The 17,380-nt window shown below is 39.2% G+C and overlaps 2 protein-coding genes across 3 annotated transcripts in view; one reads left to right on the top strand and one right to left on the bottom strand.

Annotated features, from left to right (window-relative positions):
• LOC5572364 (sialin) overlaps positions 1-17,380 on the bottom strand; it is a 42,107-nt gene that overhangs the window by 9,443 nt on the left and 15,284 nt on the right. For both annotated transcript variants that reach the window (XM_021851421.1, XM_021851423.1), the window contains exon 2: positions 16,022-16,132. In XM_021851421.1, coding sequence (XP_021707113.1) covers positions 16,022-16,049 — 28 coding nt within the window. In that variant the 5' untranslated portion in view covers positions 16,050-16,132. The remainder of the gene's footprint in view (positions 1-16,021; positions 16,133-17,380) is intronic.
• On the top strand, positions 1,028-15,998 carry LOC5572362. Its single transcript, XM_021851420.1, has 4 exons — positions 1,028-2,230; positions 2,292-2,525; positions 14,018-15,420; positions 15,486-15,998. Exons 1-4 carry the CDS (start codon positions 2,000-2,002, stop codon positions 15,571-15,573), a joined length of 1,956 nt encoding a protein of 651 aa, XP_021707112.1. The 5' UTR covers positions 1,028-1,999; the 3' UTR covers positions 15,574-15,998.

Genomic DNA, 17,380 nt, shown 5'->3' with positions numbered 1-17,380 from the left:
TATGCTTTCCACAGCGGCCGTTTTGGTTATTTTAATGATCCATTGGCAGAAGGGTTGGGCAAAAAGGTGGGGTGTGGTCGTGAGCAGATCGTCAGTGGGACAGAAAACCTAAATGTCCATTTTTAAAACATACAAACAAAAAACTGGCTATTAAAAAACACTAAACGCTAAAATAGTTATCTTTTAATAATCTCCATTAATCATAATCGAAAAGCTTTGCGAAAATGTGATGAATTCAACATAAACGCTGCTTTTCATAAAATTCCTTAAATGTCAGAACGCGTGCAAAATTTTATGTGTCAAATTTCTGAAAAATAGAAAAAAAATGTATAATTTTTCGAAGATAAATTTTTGGAGATTTATTCAAAAATTTCACCAAAGAGATGCATCGCTGTCAATCCTTTTAAATTTGATTTATTAAGTTATTAAAAGAGTTGCGGAGTTACGTTGAATCATCAAGTTTCAACAAAATAAGCTAAAAAAAGTTAAATAGTGGTAAAATGGATCTCCGTAATTTCCATCGTGATATTTTTCTCCAAAATTTATATATTTCTTTTCAAAATTCAGTCTGATGTTAAAAGCTTCATTTTAACGGTTTTCGAACTGAGCTTGATTGATAGTGTTACTATCTTAATAGTTTTTAAATAAACATGTTGCAGTTTTTGTAGGAATCTTAAAAGTTCCTGATCAACTCATTTTTTACGAACTTTTCAATGGTGGGTCCCAAAGGATACATCTGGCGGCTAGGTGCGTCGTGCATCCGATATGTTTGAGAATCTATGAGACAAATTTGTTGTCCAACAGATTTGTTGAAGACATGACACGAAAAATGTTAAAAATCTTAGTAAAAAGTGGTTTTGAGGTGATGATATACAAAAGCTAGGTATACCTTAAGAGCACAAATCTGGGAATAAATCATTCGTTCACGCTGATCGACCAGCGATTGACCGGGAGTGACCAATCGATAAACTTCTCAGCGCAGAAAACTGTTTGGATTCCTAGATTTGTGCTTTTGGAAATTATTTTAGAGGCTTTGTCTCATCTTCGCCTTACACGACTTTTATTATAACTTTGTGCACATTACGTTAACAATTTCATAATCCTTCTATACAAGATGTAAAAAAATGTCTTCTACAATATTGCTAAGCATATTGAAATACGTGTTTTTCTTGAACATTGAAACTGCCTAAACTAACTGTAAACAAGTTATACCACAATTTTATAGATTTTTAGTGGGTACGGAATGCTCTTCAATAGCACTAATATTAAAAATTGAATTGCTCAGCCACATTTGGCAGCCTTTGACCGAATTTCCTCATTTTTAACCTATGCGTAGTTCAAGTTTGTTTTACTGTAACACGATACCTGACAACAACTTTTTATTGTCAGCGGAAACGTGACTTCTTTCACTTGGGCGCAATTTTCCGCAACTTCTGGATAGTTCAATGACAAAAAATGTACCCTCTGCTTATCCGCAAACATCCAACTATGCGACATCGACCTGAACCTGAAATTATCCACGCCGTCCACGCGATGAACTGTAAAGAAAACTGGAAGCGTGCTGCAACCGAAAACAAACGGCTTCTTTCGGCGATTGCGAACGATTCATATAAAAGCCTCCCGTCACCTGCGGGCACAGTTTTCTCTAGTCGGGTCAAATTTGTGGGGTGCAGAATTGTTCAGGTGTTGGGAAGTTCTAGGTGTCGACAGAATGCAGCGGTTTCGCGCGTGGCTTTATCTACGAATGGCAGTGATGGGGTTGTTATGCATTTCCGCGTGTGAAGCCACGAGCCCGGAACCAAAACTGTTTCTAACGGTGAAGAGTGCCAGTTTGCCAACGCTGAATCTTCCGGAAGTGGACAGTGCTTACTTGATAGTGACCGACCTGATGATTAGCCCGGAGGGACAACCGCTGCCGTTTCTTAGTGGAGAGTGTTAGTTGAACTGTAAGTGAACCAAATTTAGTGCGATTGTTAATTTGCAATTTTTGTTTAATTTTATGATATACATAGTGGATCGATCGTATTTCAAAAGATTGCAACAGGAGCGCCCAGGAGTGCAGTTCTTGGCATCGTTCGGAGGAACTGCAGTTCCCGCGGAGCTATTCGCGCATCTGGCTGAAGACGATGGCCGATTGCTGATGTTTGTGCAACAGTTGGTTCAGTTTGCAACTGAAACTGGATTCAATGGGTTGGATATTTCCTGGATGTATCCAACACAGGCGGATAATGTACGGCTTGTGAACTCAAATGAGCAGCATTCTCAACTCAGGATATGACCATTTTTTTCAGGTGAGTTATTCGCTCCTTCTGAAGCAGTTGCGGACTGCTTGTGACAAGGAAAGTTTGATACTGACGGTGACCGTGCCGAGTAATCCGGCAGTCATTGGGAAAAACTACCCGGTGGCGAAGATTGCCGAGTCTGCCCACTACGTCATATTGAGTACCAATGAGTTCAGGAAGTTGAAGAAAACGTCGCTCATTGCTCCGTTGTATTCCATCAACGCGGGTTCTTCGAACAGTGTGGTGAGTAGCTATGATATATTAATTAACTCTTAAAAGGCGTGGACGACTTTTTTGCACTCTTTTGCTCATGTCTTTTGACTCAATAGACCAATTCTCAAAATGGTTTTGTGCAGGGGACTAGTGGCACATCCAAATGCAGTCACAAAAAAATATACACCTCTTATTTCACCAGTGATTCCTGGTGAAATTTCAATACAATTGGAATATATTTATGTGAATGTACTCCCGTGCATAAGTTTGGGTTCACCCGCTCAAAAACACACAAAAGTGTTCAGTCCATACCTCTGTGATTAAAACATTCTTTGAACGTTGCATACTAAATTTTTACTTAAAGATGTGACATTTTTAAAAAACACACTGATAAAACATAGCTAATTTCCTCAGCATTGGATCGACCAAAATTTTAAAACAAGGTGTCAATAGAATCGTAATCTTATATTCTTTGAAGAGCACTCACGAAATTTTGGCGGAAAAATCTGAAAAGTATTCGAAATCAATGAAACAGTAAGTCAAGTCATCGTGCAAAAGTTTGGGTTCACCCCTCAGTATGGTGTATCGTGCATAAGTTTGGGTTCATCTGAGCTTACTTAAATCTGTGAAATCTCAAACCAATCATGTACGCTCCATTATTTGCGCTCAAAAAAGCTTTAAACTATTAAAATCGGTTAAAAAATGGCAGAGATATTGACAAAAATGATGTGCGTGCGGCTCAGGCGAACCCAAACTTTTGCACGATGACTTGACTGACTGTTTAATTGATTTTGAATACTTTTCAGATTTTTGCACCAAAATTTCGTGGGGTCTCCTCAAAGAATACAATATTACGATTCTAATGAGACTTTGATTTAAAATTTTGGTCGATCCAATGCTGAGGAAATTAGATATGGGTTTTCATTATGTGTTTTGAAAAATGTACATATACATACATATGACGTAAGAATAACTCTTTGCCTTTGCCTTTGCCAACCCTGAGAGAATTGTGATGAGAATTCTTTTCATCAGGATACATCAGAAACATTTTCAAAAAAAAAATACTAAAAAACATCGGTCTTTATAACTTAAGAAGTGAAACTTTAAATTACGGAACCAAATATCGAACAAAACCTTAATGGCACCCAGACATCCTGAATGTCCAAGCTTTACCTCCCATAGCGTTAATTTGCAGAAACAGTTTTTCTTTTGTTTCGCATCATGATAAATCTTGGGCTTCTTGAACCGAAAACTTAAAATGATCACATGTATTTAAAATCGCCCGATTTGATTCCGGAGTTTGTTTTATGTTGAGTAAATATGAATTTATTAGTCACAGTATGGGTGTTGCAGCGATGGCACTGGGTTTCAGAGCAGATCAAGGCTTTTGTTCGTAATGACCAGCTTATACTGAAAACAATTTATTTCAATAAAATATACATATTACTGAACATTGACACTTACAATCTTCAGTGATTCGACTGCACTTTCAACAGGTTTCAAACCCCTAAACTCGCTCAACATAATTCGGCTTCAAGCACTCCTGCGATCCGACCGCGCGTAGCAATACATTTCAATCTTTCTTCCTCCAGTTATCCTTATTTCTTATGAAATGCATCTTATAGGGTTACCAGTTAAATCTGACGCGCTAACAATGGGAAAAACAAATATATTCTGATTGATTGTCCGGAATTGCGTACCGAGAGTTCTGATCTCTTATATCAGCACTTATCAAATGGTTAAGTGATTATTGTGGTTCAAAACTTTTTCACATGAGAACGCAAGACGTATCACTATACTCATATACACTCCCGTGCAAAAGTTTGGGTTCACCCCCTCAAAAACATACAAAAGTGTTCAGTCCATATCTCTGTGATTACACGTCAAATTGAAACTCTTTAAGTCGCATCCTTTGCCTCAGGATACTCACAGGATTCTCAATAAAATCTCTCCTCCTTTAAGAATTCTCACTCAAATCTCTCAGGATCCTAATCAGCATCCTAGGATTCTCTTCAGAATCTTCTCAGAATTCTCATATGAATCCTCTCAGGATTCTCATCAATATTTTCTAAGGATTCTTATCAGAATTCATATTTCTCATCAGTATCTTCTCGAAATTCCGAATATTTTCGGGGTCCTAGTCGGAATTATCTTCGGGTTCTCATTAGAACTTTTCCAGTATTCACATCACAATCGTGTTAAATTTCTTATCAAATTTGACGCTTATACTGCCCATAACTGCATAACAGTCACATTCGACATTTTTGACAATTTCGAGTTAATACCGGGGAGAGTCATCAAATGACAAATACTTTTGATCCACTTACTAAAATCTGTGAGATTGTTCTAGAAAATTAGAAAAAAATACCAAGTTGTTTTGTCACATTGGCAATTGTAATCGCATAACAGTCACATTGAGATTATACATGAGCCTCATAATGCAGTGGCAACAAAATTTCTATCAAAAAAAATTTCTGACTATTCACCCAATAAGCGATATGAGTTGTACAAAATTTCAGCCTCAAATAAGCAGTTTTAAATTCTTAGTGATTTTTTGAAATATCAGTTCTCTCCCATACTGCAATAAAATGCAAACTTAGTACCCCTTTTACTCAATGCCTACTTTTGTCGAATGTTACAAATATGCAGTTATGGGCAGTATATGAGTTAATTAATTTTCTTTAAATTTGTTCCCGGATTCTCATCAGAATCTTCTCAGGATTTTCATCAGAAACATCTCCAGATTCTGATCCAAATCCTCTAATAATTCTTATCAAAATCCATACTGGATGCTCGTAAGAATGTTTTCAAAGTTTTCATCAGAACTCTCTTGGAATTCTCATTAAAATCTTACCAGAGTTCTTTGATTCTTATAAGATTCCTTTCATATTTTTCATCTTCAACATATCAGGATACTCATCAAAATCTTCCCAGTATTCTCATTAGAATTCTTTCAAATTCATAGTAATTTAATTTAATTTAGTCTAATGGCTATCACTTCTGATTCATATACGTGCTCTGAAGATACCAACGTGATTCGATGCAATTCCGTACTTTTATTCACACTTTCGCACTTATGTGGCCGCACTTTGCAGTCCAGTGGTGGAAGAAATACACAATACATAGGCAGTAGGGTAGAAGCACCGGTTTTGGCCATACGCCAGTTATAGCCATAGTGGATTATAAACCGTTTTACATAGCCAATTAGCATGAAACCTATTGTGTTCACATGATAGAGCTGCATTCATTTACTTGCCCGAACTGATTCAAAACATAAGAAAAACAATTCATTTTTTCATTGGTTCTGGTGACCTATATTGAACAACAAGATTTTCAAAGCGGTTTTAGCTTAGTTTAGATGTTTTACATACATAATATAGATTGAGGGCTTGCATTTTACATACATGTAGTATAAATACGGCTACGCATATAATTTTTATTGACATTTTTTCTTAGGCTGGCCAAAACCGGTGCTTTTACCCTATACTAACCAAAAATCAAGCTGTTGCGACGCCGCTTGATCAGCCCTATTGCCTGAACAATTCTTACGCTGGAGCATACCGCAACATGTCAGTTCGCATGAAGTGGTAGAGGTGATGTAGATAGTAGAGATGGTCGGGTCTTGGGTTGAAATTTTTCGGGTTCGGGTTCGCATTGGGCTTGAAAGGCTACAAAACTATCGGGTACAGATCGGGTTTGGGTTTGAAAAGCGTCGGGTTTGATTAGGGTTTGGTGAGCATAGTGAACATAGCAACAACCTTAAAGCTTCCATATTCATCAGAAACGACGAATGTATCACTTTTTTAAACTCGGGTTATAGTCGGTTTTCTACAACATTTCTTCGGGTTCGGGATCGGGTTCAAACTAAGATTTTTTTTGGGGTTCAGGTCTGGACCGGATTTGAAAAAATAAAAAAGTCGGGTTTAGGTGTGAAAAATGTGTAACCCGACCATCTCTAGTAGATAGAGAAGGTGAAACACAAAACAAAAACATAGTTTGATGAGGTTCAATTAGATGGAAATTCAGTGTGAATTCGTCATTGCAATATTTCGATGTCGTTTCAGTGAACAGAAAGTTTATTTCAAAGGGCCATATACTGAAACAGTATATATATGAAAGAAATACGATATCCTATAAAAGCTGTAACGCGATTCCGTAGGTAAAGACCTGTAATGAGAAGAAAAATATGAACACCCAAACCGTTGCGTGGGTGTCGAAAAAGGAAAGATGCCTAAAAGGTGGTACTGCCAAAGCAAAGCTTGCTAGAAGAAGGCTCAGGAGTACCAGACGTGGAAGAAGTAGACTCGTAGTCGGAAGCAATCAGACGACAAATCCAGCTTCAACTCCCGCTTGGGTGCGTCTAGCGTGAATACAAATGTAAGACGCCATCTGCTGTGAATGCCAGAAGCAGCAGATGGAAGAGCTGGAAATGGAGATTCAGCTGCGGAAGAAGGGAAGGGAGCTGCAGCATGCGTTCGAGACGAAGATAATGGAGATTGAACTACAGAGGAAGAAGAAGCAGAAGAATTGGCTTGGCTAGCGGAGATGCTTCGGAAGAAAATGGAGCAAGTTGAGTATGAAGGCAAAACAGGAATCGTTCGAGGAGCGGTTGGCATCCATAGACAGGGAATTAGCAGTACGATCGAGCCTTAAAGTGCCAAAGCAGTAGACAAAAATTTATATGGGAATTTTGCGTGTGGTGCCTTCCAGCAAAATCAACCGAAACGCGTTGAAGCTGATGAAGAGGAGCTTCCAGAAGTTCGTAGAAGACGACGAAAGCACCGGGGAGGAAGACGATAATGACAAGTACTTCAAAAATTCGGATCAGCAAACTCTGGCTTTGCCAATTCGTACATGATGAGGAAGGTCAAGAACAACGCTTCGCGAATTATTAAGAAGAAAGTGTGAGCCAAGATGGCCGGACCGACGGAGGATCAGCTGGCTGCACAAAATGGACTTACCCACAAGCTTCCCAAATTTTCTGGCAATCCAGCACAGTCGCTTTCGTTCTAGGCGACCTACATAGCGTCCAACGATGCATGTGGCTTGAACCCCGAGAACCTGATGCGACTGCAGGAAGCGCTGGCTGGAAGGAGATGCACTCGAATTTGTATCTGGCCAGCTTCTTCTTCCCGAAATCATCCCAAGGTTCATCGAGAAGCTGCGCCACCAATACGGCCGTCCGATGCAGCTGTAGGAAAGCCTGCTGGACAAAGTCAACCGGCTGGATCCACCGCAACCGGGTAATTTAAATAGCTTTATTCTATTCGGAAACACGGTGGAGCAGCTCTGCGGTCACTTGGATGCCACTGATCTACAGCAAAATCTTTTCAACCCGCTGCTAATTAAGTCACTGGTCGTCAAGCTGCCGGATCTTGAGAATCGCGAGTGGGTTCTCTACCGAAGAAGTCGCGGTGAAACAACACTGCGGATGCAGACGAACTTCCTTATGGAAATAGTGGAAGATGCCTGCGAAGCCAACGTCGACGTTGAGTTCAAGCCACCAACAAGAAGTTCGCAATCCGGAAGAAACATGCCAATGGAGGTGGATTTAATTGCCACAGTGTAATCAGCAGTTTACATGCTAACACCTGGAACCCTTCAACCAATGTCGGAGTACGGACCATCGGCTGCGGCACTGAGGCGAATTCAAGGAGATGCGGTATGCTGATCGGCTGAGGCTGGTGAACCACGAGGAGCTGTGCCACGTGTGCCTGAACGAACACGGTGGCCAGTGCAAGTTAGAAATCCGGTGCAATATCGGTGAATGCAAGGGATTCCACTATCCGCTAATGCATCCTGTTGTCAATCTGGTCGGGCTCAGCGCTTACATCCGGACAAACTGCACGGTTTTCTTCCGGATTGTTTCAGTTCAGCTACACTGTGGTGGAAAATCAGCTACTGTGCTAGCATTCGTGGAAGCATATGAAGGAAACAAGTCTGTGGGTGTCGGGCACACGTGCTAGCGTCGACGACAAAAGGTTGCTGCAAACTGTCCATACTGTCGGCAAATTGACTTCGAGTCTTCGACTTGTTAGACTTCGAGGAGATCGCTGAGCAGTACCTTCACATGCGAAGATTGTCCATCGATTCTTACGATGGACAGCCCCAACTACTCATCGGTGCGAACAATATCTATTCGTTTGTTCCGATATAGCCAAGAGTGGGCAACCTGATGGAACCAATCGCCGTCCGTACTGATCTACGATGGGCAGTGTACGGACCAAGGCAGTCAACGACGGTAGCAGCCAGTAATTATATCGGCTACCATCAGCAGATTGCCGACGAAAATTTGCAGCAGCTGCTCAAAAGTCAGTACGCGCTGGAATAATCGTTGATTGTGGTCCCAGAAGAATTCGAGAAGAAACGCGTCCAGGAAATACTGGAGGGCACGACAAAACGTGTGAGCGACCATTTCTGCGAATTTTGGAAGTGGAAAAGCCGGTGACGCTGGTGAATATCGGTGATACTGAGCAAACGTCGATGGAATGTGATGAGTTGAAGCTGTACCGGCACGAATGCAAACGGTCGGTGAATAAATTCGTCAAAAGCTGTGTCAAGCGAACCATTGATCCACATTGACTGGAGCCCCGAGTAACGTCAACATTTATCGTCAGCGACAGAATCGTCAGAAAGCACCGGAGCCGTTCGAAACAGAATTGACGAAGGTTTCCAACCAAGTGGAACTTAGCAGATGTGCTGATGAAGTGGAGGCAAGAATCCTTACAATTTTTTCATCACATTAGAATCCATCCAGGATTCTTCTTAAAATCCTTCCAGGATTCTTTTTAGAACCTTTTCAGAATTCTTACAAGAACCCTTACACTCAGAAGCCGACCACGTTCAATTATAATCAAAATCTGTTCTCTGTTTCTGTTCGGGATGAACCACTGCGACCAGTTTTCTTTGATCTTTTATGGTATACCCATGTCCTTTGTTTAGTGCATGTCGTTCTACTCCATTACTATTGAGAAATAATGAAGTAGTCGTTTTTTATACGAATATCATTCTTTACCATTTTGCATAGAGCCTCTTTAGAAAAAGATACCGCTATTTATACCTTTTGGAGAAAACAGTTTGGCACCATTAAACTCTCAAAAGCGCGTCCCTTAATCAGGTTCGGCCACTAAGCTGGTTGAATGATACTGATTTTGACCATGCATCGGTACTCTAGCGTATCAAATTATTGCTTCTACTTATAAGGTTGAAAGTCGAATCCTTACATTTTTTTTTCATTACATTAGAATCCATCCAGGATTCTTCTTAAAATCCTTCCAGGATTCTTTTTAGAACCTTTTCAGAATTCTTACAAGAACCCTTCCACTCAGAAGCCAACCACGTTCAATTTTAATCAAAATACTTTCCGGATTCTCATTAGAACCTTCCAAGAATTTACATCACAATCCTGTTGAGGACTCTCATCAAGTTCTCGGGATTATCATCAGGATATCTCTGGATTGTGATCAGATTCCTCTCAGAATTTTCATCAAAATCCTTCCTGATTCCTTGTTAGAATTCTCTCAGAGTTTTCATCAGAATTCTCTCGGGATTCTCATCAAAATCTTCCCAGTGTTCGCATTTGAATCTTCTCAGGATTCTCTTCAGAGTGTTTGCAGTATTCTCATTAGAATCTTTTCAATTTTTCATCAGAATTTATACAGGATTCTAATCAGATTTGCCCTAATTAAGCGCATAATCTAATGCTCATCAGAATCTTCTCAGGATTCTCATCAGAATCCTTTTAAATTTTTCATTAGAATTTTCACAGGATTCTCATCTGATTTGTTCCAGGATTCTCATCAGATTTTTTTTCAGGATTATCATCAGAATCATATCTTGGTACTCATCAGAATCATCATATCTGGGTTCTCATCCAAATTCGGATCTCATCAATAGCCTTTCATTTGTATCCTTTTAAAATTCTCAGCAGAATCCTTCCACGATCAGAAATCTTTTCTGAATTCTAATTTGAACCTTTTCAACATTTACATTAGCATCCTTTTAAGTTTCTCATCAGAATCATTCCAAGGTTCTCATCAGATTTGTTTCCGGATTCTCATCAGAATCTTCTCAGGTTTATCATCAGAAACATATCCGGATTTTAATCAGAATCCTCACAGAATTATTATCAAATTTCTTCCATGATTCTCCTTAGAATTCTGTAATTACGGGATTCTTATCTAGATCTTCCCAGTGATCGCATTCGAATTTTCTCAGTATTCTCATCAGAATCTTCCCAGTATTTTCATCAGAATCCTACCATTTTTTTTATCTGAATTTTTGCAGGATTCTAACAGATTTGCCGTAATTAAGCGCATAATCTAATTCTCGTTTCTATCCTCCTAAATCTTCTCAGGGATTGTCCATTAACCACGTGGTCATTTTTTTTTCTGGATTTTCAGACTCCCCTCTCCTCAACCTCATGGTATGTTTTCTACACAACAAAAATGAAAATTTGTATGGGCCCCCTATTAAAGACCATGTGGTTTATGGATGGCCTTAAGGATTCTCAGCGGAATCCTTTCAAATTTTTCAGATTTGTTCCCGAATTTCCATCAGAATCTTCTCAGGATTATCATCAAAATCATCTCCGCATTCTCGTTAGTAGCCTTCCATCTCATCAAAATCCTTCCAAAATTCTCAGTAGAAACCTTCCAACACTCTTCACAGAGTTATCATCAAAATACTTCCAGGTATCTTATCAGAAACCAGGATTTTCATCACAATCCTTTCAAGATTACCATCGGGACTCTTTCATAGTTCTCTTCAAAATGCCTTTAGGGTACTTTTAAGAATCGTGAACCCTTTCAGAATTCTTATAAGAACCCTTGCAGTCAGAGGCTGACTACGTAACGTTAAGGACGTAGTGAAGGACGTCCTACATTTGTAGGTCAAAAAATGGCAACATATTCAAAACTTTCTCAAAGAACAGAAGATTAAATCTTTATAAAATGTTCAGTATCTATAGCAAAGACTTCTAAGTGATGCTTCCAAAAAGTAGATTCATTCTTACATTCAAGAGTTGTACTACCGCAAAGTGCCCTTACTAAGCGTATAATATAATTCGATTTATAGTACTAGAATTACTTTGCAAGTTCAACAGAGATTTCTCTTGGATTACGCAAGGTTTTGGGATTGAAAAGCTGAAAGCCGTCCATCTCTGCCAAGTAACTAACCTAAAGAAATTTTGTCTTATAAGAGTGATTAAAGAAGAATCCTCTTATATAGCAGAACGATTAACAACCAGTAAGAATATTGTATTCACCAAATTCCACAAAAGTGTTTATTTTGCCTCAACACCTTATAAGCAGTCTTGTTTTCGATCCAAATTTCTATCTCTTGTTGCTGACATTTGACAAAATTTTAAACATCATAAAGGGTGTACGGAATCAAATTGCATCACTTTTAAATAGCTGTAACGTTTTACTCGTTGTGTATTTCCTATTGAAATTTTGGGTGTAATTTGTTCAATGTGTATTTGTTTACGCTGTGGAGTCGGAAGAACAGCAGCGGCGCAAAGAAATTTTGCGCCCGTACCCCGAAAATCTAGATTTACAGAATCCTGGGAATTGTACATTCTACGATGTCTCGTGTTTTAAATCGGTATCAGGAACGTTTGACCATCGATTGAAAAAAAGTAGCAAAAATGGATCTCCGTATAGTGTTAAGGATCACAAATGGGTAGTTCACGCTTTTAAAAAGAATCCCAACAGTTCAGTTCGAGATATGGCGAAGAAACTTAATTTATCCAAAAAATACGTACACGGAACCTATAAAACCAGATGTTGACGAAACCACATTGCCTCGTTATGGACGATGAGACGTACCGTAAAATCGGGTGTAATTGATCAGAAGGGTGAAATTGATCATCGTATCACACGATTTTATTTATTCGTAACTAGTGGTCCCGGCAAACTTCGTTTAGCCATCAAGTAGGCTGTTGAAAAACGATATTGATCGTCCCATACGAAATGACAGTTCCGTTCACACACGTTTTTCCAACTTTCCCGGTAAATATCTTGGGATTTTCATACACACGTTACGTCGGAACCCTTGACGAACAAAATGGAGGTAGAATCATTCAAATCCGTTGACCCGTTCGTAAGCCATTTCGTGACATACAAACAACATTCCATTTTTATTTATATAGATGAAGCACAAATATCAATGTAAGCTGCAGTAAATGGACGTTGCTTGTCGTAACTATTGTAGAATTGTGTGTTGTGAAGTTTTTTGCGTTAAAAAATGTTTATTACTATGAAAATAACGTAAAATTTCAAAATCATGCCCAGTGCAGTATTGACAAACAGCTATGAACTTCTTTTTATAAGCAAGGATTTGTACATGGTATAAACCTGAAATTTTGTGAGGATGCTTGAGATATATCCCCAAACCAGATTTCATCACCAAAACTCGTACCAATTAGCTCATATGGTTGAAATAATTGAATTTATGTTAAATGTCATTGAATTCCTTAGGAAATTGCATACATTTAGGCGTTTTCCGCGTAATTCTTGAAATTTAACTATTCGTTATTTATACAAATATTGCATTGTTAAGAATTTTACAAGCATATTCGGATTCAGGGAGCTCAAATTTTTCATATAGAGTTGTTTTGAAAACTAACAATAGTGGCATTGACAAGTGATCAATTTCACCCCGAAATGAGATTCCTTGATTTTTTATTTTAGAGATATTTGTTAACACTAAAATAACATTTATTAGAAAATTTCGGTACATGAGTCGATGAGGCTCACCTTCGTACTTGTTTTCCTGCATTTAGTTGTTTGGCATTGTTAACATTATAGAAAACAGAGTAAAAAAACCGTGAAAAATGATCAATTTCACCCGAAATTACGGTATGTAAAAGCAGATATCCGGCAGCTTCCGGGGTTCCAGTTTTTCACTGCTCATCATAAATTCGATGTCCCTGAGGACGTTAGAAAGCAGAAGATGTCAAAGTTTTCCAAAACATATGTCATTTGGCAAGTAATTCGCTCGTGTAGAAAGCGGAGCACCCCATTCGTAACAACTGGAACAGTCAATGCGCAGGTGTACCTAAAGGAATGCGGCCAATTGAAAAGTACTGGACCAACATGAACAGGCACTTCGGAAGCATCCTAAGGAAGTGAAATCGGATGAAGATATGAACAAAAAATTGGCTGCCACGCAAAAAAAGTTGATCCATGTGTTGTACAGGACCTTATGAGTAATGTGAAGAGAAATTTGGATATGGAACTGAAATTAAATAAAACAAACATGGGAAAATATTCATATCATGTTTTTTTTACTAATATATAACACGAGAGAAAGAAAACATAATATTAAATAAAAACATAACTGAAAAGTTTAAACTCAATTTTTATAAAATAATTCAAAACATCTGTATGCTACGATGAAGGTCCAACTATTGGAAAATGTATCTTTCCTACTTCCTGGATCACTGTGCCTGCACCTTTGGATTAATGTGAAAGCGTAGAATGAAACTTTGAATCATTTTATTTAATATATTCCCATTTCAGGATTTTCACGTTACCGCTTGGAGGCTGGCTGGCATACCCCGCGAAAAGATTGTAATCATTATTCAGCCTACATCGTTGACCTACAAGCTATTCCAACCGAAGGAGTATCAGTTGGGCACACCAGTTGTCAGATTGAAAATTCGTCCATTTTTCAAGATTTGCCACAAGTTGTACAGTGGGTCATTGGAGATATACGAGGAGAAAGCTCGATGTCCGTACGCTTTCCGTGAACTGAGTTGGTACTCGTATGAGAACAAGCAATCGGTCAAGGAGAAGGTTAAATACGTGGCGAGTCAATATCTTGGTGGTATTGCCGTTGCGTATTACGATGAGGATGATCCCACAAACCTGTGCGGTGATGGACAGCACCCACTAACTGCGACGATTTTGAGTTCTATGAAGGGCGTTGAAGTTTCAACAGACCATAAATCTTCGGGTATTGCTCAAAGAAGTGTAAATAATGGTGATTTGGATTCTTATGAGGATGTCGTTGATCTACACATGGTAGACGCAGGCGATTCCCATGCCCGTGGAACTGACACTCCTGATCCGGTGCAGGAGGCTTCCGATCAACCGTTGGATGTTGAAGCGGATGATGAACTCAATAAAAAACCATCGGTTGTGCTTCGACAGATTCCATCTTTCCCGAATCCACCGTGTTCAAAATGTTCGAAAACTCTACCATGCACTACTGCTGCTCCACCCTGCGGATGTGACAAACCACAAAAAGACTTTGGCTCTCCAAATCTATTGCCATACCATTTCCCGGATACGATAGAAGATTGCGATCATCGATATGTAGAAGGTGTCCCTCCTAGTGACGGCTGTGGTCTGTGTGATTTAGAACCAGAACCTGCGATCGTTCTAGTAGATTCTGATCAAGCCTTTGCCAAGTTGACAAAATCATCAGGAAAAGAAACGTTACTGTTTTCCGAGAAGAGCGCTTCGTGTTCCGGAAACACGGATCCACTGTTCACTGAACCCAAACCTCCAGTAGTGATACGGCCACCACCTCCCGAAGCACAGTATGACCCCGCCAAGTCTCGGCTGGGAATCATAGCGACCTGCAAGAACAGCAATCCACCGTGCAATACAAACTGTAGGAACTGTAACGGCAATCCTGGAGTAGTTGGACACTGTCCATTTGCACATCACATCCCGCAAGAAGCATTGTTGAACATCATCGCTTCTGGAATGGCTCAAACAACTGCGGCACCTCCGTCGTACGATCAGGCAGCGCTTCTAGAAATGTTGTCCAACATACAAAATCTAGCTCGAGTTAATCGAAACGTAGATACTCCAGCTAATAATAATCAGCAGGTCGGTAATCCGATCTGTCAGTATGATGGAATTATTGCTGATCCTCGTGATCCTAGGCAGTACTACCTTTGTCGTCAGGGACTGTAAGTATCACTGAATGATCCGGGTTAAGGTTAGAAAATTAAACCGCATTTCTTTCTTATTGCAGCCCTATGAGTGACGAGAACCGCTTCAGCTGCGCCAACGGATATGTCTACGATTCGGCCAATCAGAAATGTGTTCCAGATCAGAATTGATCACACAACTACCCCTCGATAATCAGGCTATTAGAAATCACTCCACAATTTATTCTGTTTCTTTAAACGTCTATCACTTTTCAATAACCCGAGCACCACAACCCCCTTTTCATCACCCCCAAAGAGCTGAGCTATGGGAGAATGATCGCCAGTGATTGACCGTCATCGCATTTTTTTTCGTTTTGTTTTGTTCGTGCTGCAGCCGAATCGTTAGTTTGTAGAATAGCTTTAGGAACTAACTCGTACAGGGGCCCTTGGACACAATACGTGAGTAAGAAGGAAGCGTTGCTAAATCGCCACTGGTGCGATACTTTTGGCAAGCTTTATTAGGACTGAACAATTGTATTGATACATTTTTAGTAGTGTAGGTTGTTGTTGATCGTCGTAAATAAATATATAGATTTTGAACGAGTTGGTTTTATTGTTAGCGGAAGTTGAACGAACTTACCCTTCATAATTTTTGGTGTCACTATCATGGTCAGTCATTCAGTTGGAACGGTATTTTTCTTGGCGAACTTCATACATAGATGGCCACATGGATCAGTCGATTGCGAAAACTCTGTTGAACGAAAAGATGAAGAAATGTAACATATTAATGGGAGTCAGAATTGATTATCTGCATTTGGCGAGCATTCAGAAATGTTTCTAGCTAATCGATTTCAATATTCATATAGTATTGGACACTATTTTTGCAACGTTTTCGATTTCCATACAAAATGATAAGATCTAAGTTCTTCAGATTAATTCTTCAGACGTATCTTGGAGTTCAACATATATTGTTGAGTGTTTTTTACAATCGTGGGTTTGAAAGCAATAACGGTTCTACTGAAATGAACTTTTTGGCCAAATCGTTATTACTTTTGAAAAAGCGATTGAAAAAAAAAATGCTAAAATATATGTTGAAAATTAAATTATGTCTGACGTGCTGAAAAATTCCATTCAAATCGGTCAAATAACTGAGATCAAGCCAACCAAACTTAATCATTCTGTATGGCAAATCGTAAAAGTTGCAAATGCTTTGTCCAATACTCTGCCGTGAATCGCAAGTCAGTCCCATCTGTATTTTCGTCAAAATTGAGTTGAGTTCAGTTTTCAACATCTCTTCCAATGCTCTTTCTGCTGCACTAATGAAATAATATGATTTGTTCGGAAAAAATAGCAAAAAACAGCAAGTCAAATTGTCCCATAATGAAAAGTAACCGCATAGCAGTCCCACTATAAACTTTCGCACCGTGAAACACAAAATTCCAACTTGTTTTGATCATCTTTATATTTTTCATGGAAAGATATCGTAGTGAAAAGCAAGTTGTGAAAGTTTCATTAAGATTGAAACATGTTACAATCGTCTGGAATTTTTTGAATATTCGTATGGAAAACGAGTTTGAAAACTTCACCGCCCATTTTCTCAATGCCTACTTTTTACAGATGGGACTGACTTGCGATTCACGGCAGTACTGTTAGTGAAACTGTCAAACATAGGTTTCATTGTTTGATAGTTTCACTTCCTTCCAAGCTTGCAAGAGTGTTGCACATCACGCAAGTTATAGAACTCTGGTTTGTTCTAGTCACCCCCCTCCCCAGTATTGGGGGTTGTTGCATTTAGTTGCCATTCCATCTCTCTCGCATGTCACATTGACTTTCGTGGATCTCCTCGCTAGAGTTGCGTGTGAAAGCGAGCGATCGTAATTGAAAGGCAATTTCAATTATCATGTTAGACTGCAAACTAATTGGTGTTGTACTATTGTTGGGTAATTCCACTCGTAATAGAAAATAATGGACTATCAATTCAGATTTATGAGTAATTTTG

This window comes from Aedes aegypti, chromosome 3, assembly GCF_002204515.2.
Source record: "Aedes aegypti strain LVP_AGWG chromosome 3, AaegL5.0 Primary Assembly, whole genome shotgun sequence".
NCBI lineage: Eukaryota > Metazoa > Arthropoda > Insecta > Diptera > Culicidae > Aedes > Aedes aegypti.
This window is presented reverse-complemented; position numbering and strand designations above follow the sequence as displayed.